This window comes from Hippocampus bargibanti, linkage group LG05 (assembly GCF_051943395.1).
Source record: "Hippocampus bargibanti isolate YZ-2025 linkage group LG05, ASM5194339v1, whole genome shotgun sequence".
NCBI classification, from domain to species: Eukaryota; Metazoa; Chordata; class Actinopteri; order Syngnathiformes; family Syngnathidae; genus Hippocampus; species Hippocampus bargibanti.
The window spans coordinates 21914597-21930000 of record NC_142738.1 but is presented as its reverse complement, the minus strand read 5'-3'; the positions used below and the strand labels follow the sequence as shown (position 1 = coordinate 21930000).

Sequence of the window (15404 nt, the reverse complement as noted above, 5' to 3'; positions counted from 1 at the left end):
CGGTCTTCGAAGATGTACAATTGTTGAGGTGAGCACAAGAAAGCTTGATGCTAATGCAAGATTTCTGCCTGTAACGACATTCATTCAGTCTCATAACTGTCATGATCTGGTTGGCGACCAACGGGGGGCGCTGTCGGCCCCGCCTGCACCTGCACAGGTGCTGTTCGTCCCGATCAGATTGGCGACCAGCGGGTAGCGACGTCAGCCCTGCCGGCAGCCTCGCAGGTGCTGGTCGTTATAATCAATAACACTTAAAAGGACACCTGGCACGATCATCCGGTGCCGATTCATTGTTTGTTTGCTGCTTGGTTGCAGCATGCATCGTGTACGTGTTTGTTTAACCTTGGCAGACTTTTACTTTTGGTCTTCTTTTGCTACTTTGTATTTTTTCCGTTCAGATCATTTTGATGTTTTACATTTTGTTCCTGCTGACCTTTATTTCAATACAATTTGTCAAACACAACCTCCTGCTCCCTCCTGCCTGCTTTTTGGGATCCGCACCCGCCATCACCACCTTGCAAACCGTGACAGAATGAATCGGCCTACCATCGGATCCCGCAGGTACATCGGACCCGTCTCATTTCCACCCTGTGCCTGGCAATGCTACGTCCACGTTAGCGCAAGCCTCGTCGAGTTTGAATTGCGTCACTCGACGAGCCGCAACGTCCACGTAAACGTCCGGCCGAGACCTCCTTCCAGGTGGCCGTCCAGGGTGAAACTGGGTGACTGGCATTGCACGGCCACGTCCAGCCACGCTGTCGTCGTGCATGACGAATTGAGTCTCATCCACGACGAGCCGTGCAACGTCCGCGTCAACGTCAGTCCGAGACCCCACTCACCGCTGGATCCCGGAGCGGCTCTGGACTGGTCTCGTTCCCCCGGAGCCGGGCAGTTCACGCCCACGTCGGCGTCCGGCCGAGACCTGGTCCCATACGGCCGTACGGGGTGCCATTCTGCGCCTGGCAGTTCGACGTCCACGCAGAGCCATGCGCCGTCGCGTGAACGTGCGAGAGGGATCGCACCCATGCCCACGACGATCCGTGCGGCGTCTTCGTCCACCCCAGGCCGAGTCCCGTTCCCATCAGGCCGCCGCCCGTCGTATGCTGGAGAGGCAGCGGTTGCCCTCTCCACCGACCGTTCCCTGGCGAGTGGACCTTTTGGGAGACTGTTGGGACTTCTGGAAGCAGCCCCTTGAAGGGGGGGTACTGTCATGATCTGGTTGGCGACCAACGGGTGGCGCTGTCGGCCCCGCCTGCACCTTCGCAGGTGCTGGTCGTCCCGATCAGATTGGCGACCAGCGGGTAGCGACGTCAACCCTGCCGGCAGCCTCGCAGGTGCTGGTCGTTATAATCAATAACACTTAAAAGGACACCTGGCACGATCATCCGGTGCCGATTCATTGTTTGTTTGCTGCTTGGTTGCAGCATGCATCGTGTACGTGTTTGTTTAACCTTGGCGGGCTTTTACTTTTGGTCTTCTTTTGCTACTTTGTATTTTTTCCATTCAGATCATTTTGATGTTTTACATTTTGTTCCTGCTGACTTTAATTTAATACAATTTGTCAAACAACCTCCTACTCACTCCTGCCTGCTTTTTGGGATCCGCACCCGCCATCACCACCTTGCAAACCGTGACAGAATGAATCGGCCAACCATCGGATCCCGCAGGTACATCGGACCCGTCTCATTTCCACCCTGTGCCTGACAATGCTACGTCCACGTTAGCGCAAGCCTCGTCGAGTTTGAATTGCGTCACTCGACGAGCCGCAACGTCCACGTAAACGTCCGGCCGAGACCCCTTCCAGGTGGCCGTCCAGGGTGACACTGGGTGACTGGCATTGCACGCCCACGTCCAGCCACGCTGTCGTCGTGCATGACGAATTGAGTCTCATCCACGACGAGCCGTGCAACGTCCGCGTCAACGCCAGTCCGAGACCCCACTCACCGCTGGATCCCGGAGCGGCTCTGGACTGGTCTCGTTCCACCGGAGCCGGGCAGTTCACGCCCACGTCGGCCTCCGGCTGAGACCTGGTCCCATACGGCCGTACGGGGTGCCATTCTGCGCCGTCGCGTGAACGTGCGAGAGGGATCGCACTCACGCCCACGACGATCCGTGCCGCGTCTTCATCCACCCCAGGCCGAGTCCCGTTCCCATCAGGCCGCCGCCCGTCGTATGCTGGAGAGGCAGCGGTTGCCCTCTCCACCGACCGTTCCCTGGCGAGTGGACCTTTTGGGAGACTGATGGGACTTCTGGAAGCAGCCCCTTGAAGGGGGGGTACTGTCATGATCTGGTTGGCGACCAACGGGGGGCGCTGTCGGCCCCGCCTGCACCTGCACAGGTGCTGGTCGTCCCGATCAGATTGGCGACCAGCGGGTAGCGACGTCAGCCCTGCCGGCAGCCTCGCAGGTGCTGGTCGTTATAATCAATAACACTTAAAAGGACACCTGGCACGATCGTCCGGTGCCGATTCATTGTTTGTTTGCTGCTTGGTTGCAGCATGCATCGTGTACGTGTTTGTTTAACCTTGGCGGGCTTTTACTTTTGGTCTTCTTTTGCTACTTTGTATTTTTTCCATTCAGATCATTTTGATGTTTTACATTTTGTTCCTGCTGACTTTAATTTAATACAATTTGTCAAACAACCTCCTACTCACTCCTGCCTGCTTTTTGGGATCCGAACCCGCCATCACCACCTCGCAAACCGTGACAATAACAAGCCACGACTATACGTTGTGTAAAGTAATGACTTGCAGTTCAATTCCTCACCAATATTCCCAATTCTTTGGGCATTGCTGATCAAACATAAATGATAAAGTTAGAGGTATCCACCAACTGCATCGCCTAAGATACTTTACAGGTAACATGATAACATTGTAATGATATGAACGATTGCTACATCATTCTTAATATTCCACATTTGTCAAAGCAAATTGAATGTTAAATGTAGATTTGGCCAATATATTGAACTATTATGTAAAAAAATTGGAGTGTTCTGTCAGGAAGTATATTGTATCAAATTAATTATTATTCTGATTATTATTATAATGTTATTGTGTTTTTTTTCACCGTCGATAGTCAAATATCATCTGTGATGCAATTAAGGTTGCGTGACACCGCTGATCTATAGAATGGCAGACACGCTCCTTTTTTTCTTAGTTTTTTTCGTCATCGAGTGCACCCAAATGTTCAGTCAAAAGTGCAATATTCTGATTGAATGACTTTTATTGAAATATTTCCCAGAGGAAAAAAAAAGTGCAAGCTTGTTTAGAGGGAACTTTACCCAGGCCAAATACCGGTGGTATTTTCATTTTTTAACTATGCTATATTTTTCAAATGACTCACTCCGACATTCACAAGTCTCAGTAAAATTCCATTATTTATAGCCAGCCTCCAGGTTATGCATGTTGGGTATGTCAGAAGTCTGGATGGAAAAATGCACCAAGATGAAAGGTGCCATGCAGCCATGCATTGTCTCTCGAGTTTACCCTCGGCAATATTCCTTAACTCCAAGACACTTCCGTGCCCACACAGCTTTTGAGGAAGTATTTGTTCCATGTGTTTGCATGTTGGCGAGGTTGATGACAAGAAGATTGGTCGCTTATTGCATCATTCATTCACAGTTTTTTGACGGTACAGCACATTTAATCACTGTGTCCTTGTTTTTGAAAATTAAACAACTAACTAAATAAAATAAATAGATTTGCCTTGAAGCCACACTGACACTATGCCTCCTCAGCTTTTACCACATTTTCTTGTGTTTGTTTGACTTGTGTGTCGATGAAAATGTTTCTTCAGCCGTCATCTGTACTTCTTTGAAGGTGTCGGACGCTTCTTATCCAAGATACTTCGTCAGCAAACTAAAGTCTTACTGGTAGTTTAAGCCCTATATATATATATATATATATCCCTACTGTCCAGACATGGCGGTGCCAGACTCTGCTATGATAGGTCCCTGCTCTCAGGTTGGGGGGAGCAAAGGACTACTCCCTGCAGCTGCACTGATAGTTCCTATTGTCCTGACTAACGACTGGCCTGATTGCCCCACTTCGACTGAGGTCCGGTCGAAGTGGGGCAATCAGGCCAGTCGTTAGTCAGGACAATAGGAACTATCAGTGCAGCTGACGAGGTTTCTTGGATAAGAAGCGAAATGTCCGACGGCTGAAGAAACCTTTTCATCGATGGACCACTCCTGTACGACTGAGAGCTTACACAGACGTATTGACTTGTGTGTGTTCATTCCTATAAGACACTTCTAAACACTGAGTTCAAAAATCCAATCTGTAGCTGTACTTTAATTGCCACGAAAAATATTTCCAAAGTATTTACCCGGAAACCGTCTTTATGTGCAGCACGTTAGTCTTTTACAAAGACCTTATTTCAAGCAGGCCAAGTAAACAGTTTCTCTACGCGTGCGTCAGTATGCCTCCAGCAACCTAGAGCCAAGTTGCTCCTCCTGCTTCTGAGGCTGTTCTGTTGGTCTGGGCCGCAATTGCTCCTGATGTTTTTGCTTCGTCTGGTAGGATTCAGAGGTTTACAAGAAGTCTTACAGAGTCGTATATCATAATGCATGGTTGCACATTGGAGAAAGGGGAGAGTTAAATGCATCATTTAGTGCTTTTTAGAAATATTACTGGAATTTTGTGAGATGTACTCAACAGATCCCGATTTGCTCGGAAACTTTTTTAGCTGTCGTCTCGCCATTGAATTAATTAAAATGACGAATCATAAGAGTGTGCTGATTGGGATCATTGAACAGTTTAATCAGCCTGTGGATAAACACAAGATGGGGGGCACATGCTATAAATTTAAGGCATAAAAAAAGCAGTGAAGTTAATAAAAAAAATACTGTACACCAAATCAGTCACAAGCGAACACCAAAACAAAAGAAAAACAAATCAGCAACAGCATCCTATTTAAACTTAAATTCAACCCCAACAGAGACGACTCTAAGATCATGTCAGCAATTGCCAAATAAACTGCCAGATAACTTTACTGGAATAGACGTTGAAGTGTATGAGTGTAAAAAGGATCAGTGGGTGCCGACAGGATCTCTACGTCTAACAGGCCGTCCAATCTGACATAAGACAATTAAAATATTTAACAAACTTGCACAAACCTCTCATCATGAGACCACGATGCCAGTGCATCGTGGTCCCGCAAATGGCATCATGACATCTCTCCCTACATATTCTTTGCCACTTGGTTACATAAATTACAAAGAAATGGAAGTATGTCATGAAACCTGGATTGAAATGAAATTCACAGAAACCAAGGGCTGGAGTAAGTGGTCAAAGATGTCGCTTCATTTGTGTAGTTAATGAAAATTGTTTCAATCAGTGAAATACTTGTGCCGTAGGGTAACCTTCTGTGTGACTCGTAATCGATGTCACGTACAATATGTACAGTCGAACTGACAGGCACACAGGGATGTTATGGTTAACGATTGGGCTTAACTCCTGTTTTTCGGCCTGAAGTATGGGATTCCTATGGCCTACTCTGAGGGCTTTCAATCCAGTCAGAAAAAAGATGAAGTAATAAGCCCACTTTGCACATTTTGTTTCCTTTCAAACTCTGATCCCATGGCGGAGCTGAAGACCTCGTGTCAAGTATTTGGGGTTAGAGCACGGCAGGAAAGAGCAGCTCACAGATCTGTGTCTAACGGCATTGAGCTTCTCTGAGCTAGCGCCGCTTGGGGAGGGAAAGCTAAGCCAGCATAAGCTACTACCATCTGCCAGCATTGGCTTAGGGCTTCTCAAAGATCAGGATTCAAAGCAGGAGAGGTGTGCAAGTGGAGCTTTTTCATTTGGCCTTCTTTTCTCTGGAGCAGATGATCATTCAACTGCCAGAAAATGGTCCTAAAAAGCACACACATCATTTGGGGGTGAGTAGCTCTGTACGCTTGTGTTTGTCTGTGAAGATCAGCAAAAAAGTCTTCACGTTTGAAAGTATAAAAAGGGATTCTTTATTTATTTATTTTTGTCATTATGCATCACCTCTTTGTGCAATCAATGGCTGGACTCCTCCACTCCTAGCTGGACATTCAATGACAAATTCACCACTCCATTATTCATTTATTTATTTATTTATTTATTTATTTATTTATTTATTCACGAAGCAGTATAATAATATTATATGCCAGTACTGTTTTTGAATGGGAGGAATGCCGGAGCCATTCGACTGCCATCGCTGGACACCAAAGGGGCCATTGTGCTTTTTTTGCGCCTGTAATGGGCAGCATCTTCACAGCCCCGCTTTGTTTAGCGGAAAGGTCAGTGCTGTTGGACAGTCTGCGGCTGGATGGATGCATGGCTTGAGGAACCCGCGATAAGAAGAAAGGAGCGTCAGCGCAGAGCGCCGATGTGTATGTGGAGCTGTTGCGGCTTGGAATTGAAGCAGATTTATGTGGAACAGGAGATGTGAGTCAATCTATTTTCGTCAATGGATCCTACAGCTGCGTGTTTGCTTTCAACATTTAGCTTGTAGTCGCCGTGCACATTCCACCATGATGTCCCTGATCCACTGGTGGAAAGACGCTTTGATCCTCTCCTCTTTCATCTAGAACTGCTTCATGTCATCACAAAGAGGGTACAGCAAGTCCTGAAGAATGAATGTCTCTCTGTGTATTTGTTTTGTCATAGTCTCTTTGCTGTCATATTATTTGTTATTTAGTTTTTTTTTGTTCTTTTGACTTCAAGACGGCGCCGCGAGAGTGGCTGCCTTTCCAGCAGCTCATGTATTTTGTTTTTCTACTTTCATTCCTTTCATCACTTTGCTGCTGTGAAATGTACATTTCTCCACTGTGAGACTAATAAAGGCATATCCAATCCAATCCAAATTCATTAGGTGACAAATTCAAACAGCCCTCTCTCAGGGACTTGGACTTTCATTCTTATTCTTATTTAGAACGGAAGCAAAACAATTCCCACAGCAATCTGTCAAGATTAAAAAAAATAAAATTTTCGGTTATATGTCAATCGAATGTAAGTAGCTCTGAGGAGGCGATTTCTGCTGACATTCCGACACTGGAATGAATGTGGCTTAGCAGCATCTTTTTCTTTAGCCATAGTTATATGTTGCTCAGTGAGCTGTGGATCCAAGCACGCCTTCTTCCTGACTCCCAAAAGCACACACACACGCACACACGCAGGCACGCACGCACTCACACACACACACACACACACACACACACACACACACACACACACACACACACACACACACACACACACACACACACACACACACACACACACACACACACACACACACACACACACACACACACACACACACACACACACACACACACACACACACACACACACACACACACCATTCATCATAGAGGCACGCAGAAAGGAAGGAGTCCAGTGCTACGATGAAGATAGGGTCCAGTCGATGGTGGCCTCTCCAGCCCACAAGTCCCCTGCTGGTGCCATTATTCTTTGTGCATGAAGCCAAGGGCTTTTGTTTCGATTGATTTGGGAGGAGTGTCGAGGAAAGAAGAGATTGATGCACTTGCTGATTCAGTGGAGTTGCAAACCCAGGTCAACCCCTCTGTGTATTGTTTCTATGTTGTAAATAAAGCAGTGTAAGCGTAGTACGTGACAGAGCTTATCTGCGTGAGTGTGTGCTTCCCCCCGGCTGCGTTTATACCACACTGTGACGTTCAAGCACAACAGGAATAAGTGCTTTTTTTCATCCCCAGAGAGAATTCAGACACCACTATGCCAACACTTTAACAATACAAAGTAACCACTTAAACAACAGGGTGCACTCATGCTCGTGCAAATAGGCCTGTTACATTGTCACATTTTTCTTTGAAGACGAATGAAAACCCAACAAGAACAAAACAAACAAATAAAAGTGAAAATGACAATATGTTCTCTGCCCAAAAGGTGCCATTGACATGAATAGTTAGCAACAAATAGATTATTTCCGGAATAGGAACATTATTAAGGGTGTCAATGTCACATTGCAGAGGTGGAGGGTTCAATCCCGGCTCTTGCCTTTCTGCATGTTCTCCATGGGACGATTCTCCCGATTGTCCGGCTTTGCCCCACATTCCAAAAACATGTATGCCAGGCTGATTGAGCACATTAAATTGTGTGTAGATGTGGTTTGAGTGATCATAGTGATTGTTTTTGTGTGCCCCGTAATTGACTCACTATCGGTTCAGGGTGCTCCCCACCTATTGCCAAAACATGGCTGGATTAGCATCCAGCACCCCCACAACCCTTGTGGTGAGGATAAAGTGGATCGAAAAATGGATGGATGGATGGATGGATGGATGGATGGATGGATGGATGGATGGATGGATGGATGGAGGGGAGACTAACACCATATTTTCTTTTCTAGACTAGATTTTTATTTATTCTTTTTATTTTTATTTTTTTTAATCAAAAGTGGAATCTGGATTAATGGCTTCAATTAGCATTCACAAATAGGGTCGATTGTTTCAGCACATTTTTGCGAAAACAAAAATGGCTGATCAGCGTGATTGGGGCGTAATGTCTTTAAGTGATGGCCAAATTTATTTGACTTCATGCTCTGTGCTGCCAACATTTTTAGATTCAGCACACTGGTAATTCCTCACACTAAATATGCTTTGTCATATTTTTTAATTTTAGCTTTAGGGAGACTTTCTGTATCAGTTTCCACGGTGGTGGTGGATTCCAAAAAAGCAGGCAGCAGAGAGGAGCACGGTGTATGTCCCAAATTGTATTGAATATAGACAGCAGGAACAAAATCTCAAACAACAAAAAGGTTTAAAGTATCAAAGAAAATCACGTGTAAAAATATGACAAAATGAAACAAACCTGACAGGGTGAAAGAAACAATGACCCGACACTGAATGGTCCTGCCGGAAGTCTTTTTAACTGCCACTGATTAAAATGGCCAACACATGTGCAGCTGCAGGCCCTACAGTGCCACCCGTTGTTCGCAAACTAAAATGTGACACTTTTGTTTGTGAGCATGCTCAGTGTGAACCAAACACCAAGCAAATGCTCCCGCACACTCTGCCAGTGAGATCGCCACTGTCCCCTCATGTCGCAGAGTTGCAATTGCACATTTTTCTACACCATTAAAAAAAAGAATATAAAAAGACAATAAAAAATAAAAAATGTCGTTCCCCAAGGCCAAACGGAGCCCCATGCCTCTGCTATTGAAGAAGCGCTGGTTTAGCCCCAATGTTTGCACTTTAGCTTCAGATCACCATTGTCACCGCACAGGTTCCACCTGCAAGTTCCTATCGACTGCTGTCCGGCTACTGAATAGACGCACGCACCTGAAAACCTCGTCTCACCAACTTTCACCAATTTTAAACAGCACAGCCTTATGTAGCATATATGCATTTGCATATATGCACATATCGTATATCTTATTTTACATTCTGCATTGTGCACATTCTTTGAAAAATGCTAATTCTTCCCTGTTTTTCTACTTCCTTCTGTCCAAGGTTTGCTGCTCTAAAAATTGTGGATGTCTGCATTGTCAGACTAATAGAGGTTTCTATCTTATCACTTTGATTGATACATTTTTGTTATAATGTTGAAAGGAGTTTGGAATCTACAAACAGGATGGCTTTGAAATCATAATGGATTTTTTTTTTGCAGACTTTTCTCATAAAAGCAAACATTACACTTCTGAGGATGGATAATGCGGCAATAATGCCGGTCATACCATATGTTTTCAGGAAGAGATTTTGTCTTGAATTAGTTATCATAACTCGTGATTTTCTTTGGGGTCGATTAGCATATGATAATCCTCACTGAGCTAATTGTTTTGACTGCTGTTAAACATCTTGATCAAGTGCCTTATTCTCTCACCCGAATCGTCAACATTTTTAGAAGCTCCTCACCCTCTCCATTCCTCCTCTCCTTTCTCATCCCCACTCTTGTGAGCCCTTGACTAATAAGAAGCGTCCCGACTGTACAATGTGCGTCATTATTCTACAGTTAATGGGCTTTCGCTGACAATCAATCGCTTCCAGCTTTTCACCTTCATCCAGTGGATCTTTTGATTTTCTTAATATTTTCTCTTTCCTCCACTCTACCGCATTTTTCTTTGTTTTGTTTAAATTTGAGGGAAGTCAAATTTAGAACTATTTAGCTATCAGGTTAGTTAGCTTTTAAAAGGACCGACATCGCCTTTAAACATAATGGCAAGATTTAGCTAAAATAACAGCAGTGACAGGAAAACCCTGTACAGAGGAGACTATGCCTCCCACACAAATTCAGCTAGAATCGGCTCAGACTCACCTGTGTGAGGACACGTGATCAAGGAAATGTTTGGACTGGGTAAATTATTTTGTTTTGTTTAATGTAATTTTTTGGACTTTTAATATTTATTTAGTCATGCAAATGTTAGTGGAGTGGTTCATTTCCATGGGCGGGTGGAGTTCTATCCAGTGACATTCTTATAATTATGCATGTGATTGTTTTTCAGTCTTGATGTGTGGCATGTGATTGACTAGCCACCAGTCCAGGCTGTCATCCCCACCTAGATACATTCAACAGTTTCAGGCGCCACTATTGTTACACTTGAAAGGGGCTGCATAATATATAAAAAATAGATTATTGCTTAAACACACGCCATAAGTTTCATATGCAATTGTAAGCTTCTTTATGAATTTGACCAACGCAAACCTATATCAGGATCACTATCAATAGGAAAACATGACCATGGGCAAACCTGTAATCTTGGGGTATTGTAATTATTAGAGATAACAGTTCATTGGGCTTTCTTATTTTGCCACAAGGAGAAATCTTTCGAATGTATTATTTAAGAACATGTTTCGTAGTGAAATAATAAAAATATAGATTGCATATTATGCTTATCAAAAACGGTGCAGCCCTACACTTCAGTTATTGAAAACAAATCCATATATTTCATGTTCTTTTTGACTTATTTGACAGTAAAATCCACCTATAAAATTCATTTTCAACAGAAAAATTGATGTATTGAGGAATGTACATGGTTTCTTGTGTCCAAAGAATGAACAGAAAAAAAATGCTGCTCCAATGTAATTGTACAATCTTTTACTGGTCCATAACTGTTCTCCACTCTGCCGGTGACTGATGGTGTAACTGAAAGTATCAGGAGACATTTATTAAGGCAGAGCGGACAGCCTTGAATTTTCATTATGCAGTGAATTACAAGATTTAGTTTCTAGTACTTTGCAATGCCACATCACTGGGGGTGCCTGTGTGGAATTGCTTTGGAACACCTGCTGAGAATATTTCAAGTGAACCCCTTTTTCTGTTGCGTGATTACTGAATGTTATTCTTCTGTCGTTGTCGTGTCTTTTCATGCATGCACGGATGCTTGTCTGATTACAGCCTCATTGGCTGGCTCTGTGTGTGTCCCTTGACTCTCCAGTTACATGTGTTGCAGCGAACACTGCACTACTGCATCGCAGCTGTTTAGCACATTGTAGAAATCAAAAACCCAAATGGCCCAATCTCTTCCGGTTTTTATGATTCAAATAAACCCTGGAGAGCAATTCAAGGAAGTGTCACTACACAAATGCAGTCAGTAACCAGGGGCGGAGAAGGGTGCGTGTGGCGTGCGTGGGGGTGTGGGTGTGGGGGGGTGGTCTCAATACAACTACAAGCCCATTAAAATATCAGTGGAAACCTACAGGTACTTTATTTTTAATACTGAGACCACCCCGCTCTCATGGGTGTCGACCTTTCATTTGGAACCTGGACCTTCAATTGGGATTTATCGGACTTAATCCACCTCGTAAACATACGACCCCTCAATATGGTACAGAAATGCAGTCTAAAAGCAAATAACAGTGCAACATACAGGATCCGGAGTAATTTAGAAATGTATGGTATGTTTGTAATTACATGACAAATATACGGTATACCATAAGAATGAATTACATTTTGTCACACCATGTACTGGTCATTTTTTTAATTCACCGACGTGTGCACATCACTACAAATGGGTTGTTCTCTTACAAACCAATTAGATGAAATGGAAATGGAATGAAAAGGGCTGATGTCATTGAGGCTCAGCTTGGAGGATTTGTAAGTGTAAAATTACAACATGATTATTGACAGAAACTGCCGTTTTGCTCATCAAGTTGCATCGGCCAGAAATAGTGCTGTATTATGGTATACGTGTAGACATGCTGGAATAAGATGTGCAGCCAAGAGAAATGCGATGACATGCATAGAAACAACCTATAGCAGCAAATGAATGCATTTTATTTGCTTATATGTTAAATTCAAACGTTATTCAGTGTCAAACTGTTGAACTTAATGAGGTGTTTCGTCTGCTTTTTGTAGGATTGGTCAAGCTTGGAGTTCACTGTGTAACATGCCAGAAAGTCGCCATAAAGATCGTCAATCGTGAGAAACTAAGCGAGTCAGTACTAATGAAGGTAAGTCACACGTGTGCTTTATTCACTTATTTTATCTCAGCCATTTTTGCTGGGGCAAATCCCTCCAGCCATTGGAATTTGACTGATTTTTAAGGGCTACAAATTGTTGTGTCATATGGTGAGACAAACATGCAACCTACCAAAGGAAGAATAAGACTCTTCTTTCAGCTGAACAAAAAGTGGGATTTTGATAGCAAATATATTTACCTTCACTCAATTGAACTGATTAAATGCACCATGAATAGACAAAAACAATGAGTTTCGTGAGTGTGTGCATGGATAAGTCCACAGCACGTGTATATATGCACACATTCAAATGTTCACGTGTGTCCCCTCTAACATGCAATTTGTACCCGTGCTTCATGCGTCCCCTTCCCCTGCAATTGATGCATGTATTTTTTTAAGTTTGATAAAAAATGAAGCCATCGCCCTGATACAGAGGCACAGCATGTCTTAAGCCACATTCTGTTTTCACTTTGCGAAGGCACCCGCGGTGTGGTTTTTGCATGAGGTTTTTGCGCACACTGACCCTATTTTGATGGCTGCTTGTCACTTTCGCACGGCTGAATCCATCCTACTTTCAGAAGCTTCACCTCCCTCATCATGGTGGCAGTTTTTATTCCTCAGAAGCTTTCCTCACGGGTTAATTCTCTTGATTCGCGACATTTTCGAATACAGTCTCTACAAACAACAAACTACTCCACAACTCCGGCCATGCATCCCTCCCACTCGTTCTGCAGCATGTTCTTAGCTGATCCCTACATTCGCTGCGACCTGGTGGACATTTTTTATGATTTATAATGCAGACAAGCCTGATCGTTAATCCGAGGCTGTGTCACCCCCTGATGTTTAAATGCGTAATGGCTAGGTGGTCATAGTGGATTTTGTTGATGTACATTATTGATATGTCATGGGCTATACAATTTTAGTTTTCTGTGTTTGATCAATGTCAACATGTTTGGTTTATGGAGGGAGGAGAGGCATGATCGCGTTTCTCATTTCATATCCAAGAAATCATTTATAGTTTCCAAACATTTTCCAAAATAAAGCTCTCCATCGTTGTCTCCGATCCTATTCTCATGCTATCTTCCATCCATTTTCTGCCGCTTATCTGGGGTCGGGCCGCGGGGACAGCAGCTTCAGTCGGGAAGCCCAGACTTCCCTCTCTCCAGCCACTTCTTCGAGCTCATCCTGGCGGATACCGAGGCGTTCCCAGACCATCTGGGAGACATAGTCTCTCCAGCGTGTCCTGGGTCGTCCCCGGGGTCTCCTGCCCGTGGGGCATGCTCGGAACACCTCACCAGGGAGGCGTCCAGGGGGCATCCTAATCAGTTGCCCGAGCCACCTCATCTGGCTCCTCTCTACGAGGAGGAGAAGCGGCTCGACTCTGAGCCCCTCCCGGATGACCGAGCTTCTCACCTTATCTCTAAGGGAGAACCCGGACACCCTACGGAGAAAGCTCATTTCGGCCGCCTGTATCCGGGATCTCGTTCTTTATGTCACAACCCACAGCTCGTGACCATAGATGAGGGTTGGGATGTAGATCGACCGGTAAATTGAGAGCTTCGCCTTTTGGCTCAGCTCCTTCTTCATCACGACAGATTGGTACAAAGTCCGCATCACAGCAGATGCCGCACCAATCCGCCTGTCGATCACTCGCTCCCTCATACCCTCATTCGTGAACAAGACTCCCAGATACTTAAACTCCTCCACTTGAGGCAAGATCTCCTCTCTGACCCGGAGAGGGCACTCCACCCTTTTCCGACTGGGAACCATTGTCTCAGATTTGGAGGTGCTGATTCTCATCACAACCGCTTCACATTCGGCTGCGAAATGCTCCAGAGAGAGTTAGAGAGCTCCGTTTAAAGGACCCAACAGTACCACATCATCTGCAAATAGCAGAGATGCTATACTGAGGACACCAAAATGGAACCCTTCAACGCTTCGGCTGCGCATAGAAATTCTGTCCATAATGGTTATAAACAGAATCTGTGACAAACTGGAAATGATTTCGCAATGCGAACCAGACTCTGACATCGGTCGTATAGGGACCGAACGACCAGTATCAGGTTCTCCTGTCCACATACTCCTGAAGCACCCTCCAAGTCCACGAAGCACATGCAGACTGGTTGGGCGAATTCCCATGCACCCTCGAGGGCCCTGCTAAGGGTGTAGAGCTGGTCCACTGTTCCACGGTCAGGACGAAAACCACACTGCTCCTCCTCAATCTGAGGCTCGACTTCCCGAACGGACCCGCCCCTCTAGAACCCCTGAATAGACCTTACCAGGGAGGCTGAAGAGTGTGATCCCTCTGTAGTTGGAACACACCCTCCGGTCTCCTCTTTTAAAAAGGGGGACCACCACCCCGGTCTGCCAATCCAGAGGCACACTCCCTGACAACCACGCAATGTTGCAGTGGCGTGTCATCCAAAACAGCTCCACAACATCCAGAGCCTTTATGATCTCCGGGCGGATCTCACCACTGGGGCGTTGCCACCGAGGAGCGTTTTAACTCCATTGGTGACTTCAACCACTGAGATTGAAGAGCCCATCTCAGAGTCCCCAGACACTGCTTCCTCCAAGGAAGGCGTGTTGGTGGAGTTGAGGAGGTCTTCGAAGTACTCTGCCCACCGGTTCACGACGTCCCGAGTCGAGGTCAGCAGCACCCCATCCTCACTGTACACAGCGTTAGTAGTGCACTGCCCTCCCCTCCTGAGACACCGGATGGTGGACCAGAATTTCCTCGAAGCGGTCCGGAAGTCGGCTTCCATGGCCTCACCGAACTATTCCCATTTCCCGAGTTTTTGCCTCGGCAACCACTGAGGCCGCATTCTGCTTGGCGAATCGATACCTGTCAGCTGTCTCAGGGGTCCCACAGGCCATATAGGCCTGATAGGACTCCTTCTTCAGCTTGACGGCATCCCTTACTACTGGTGTCCACCAGCGAGTACGGTGGTTGTCGCCACGACAGGCATCAACCACCTTACGGCCACAACTCTGATTGGCCA

General features: G+C 45.4%; 1 protein-coding gene across 4 annotated transcripts in view; it reads left to right on the top strand.

Annotated features, from left to right (window-relative positions):
- brsk2a (BR serine/threonine kinase 2a) overlaps positions 1-15404 on the top strand; it is a 213273-nt gene that overhangs the window by 114111 nt on the left and 83758 nt on the right. For all 4 annotated transcript variants that reach the window (XM_088997306.1, XM_088997308.1, XM_088997307.1 and 1 more), the window contains exon 2: positions 12302-12396. In XM_088997306.1, coding sequence (XP_088853432.1) covers positions 12302-12396 — 95 coding nt within the window. The remainder of the gene's footprint in view (positions 1-12301; positions 12397-15404) is intronic.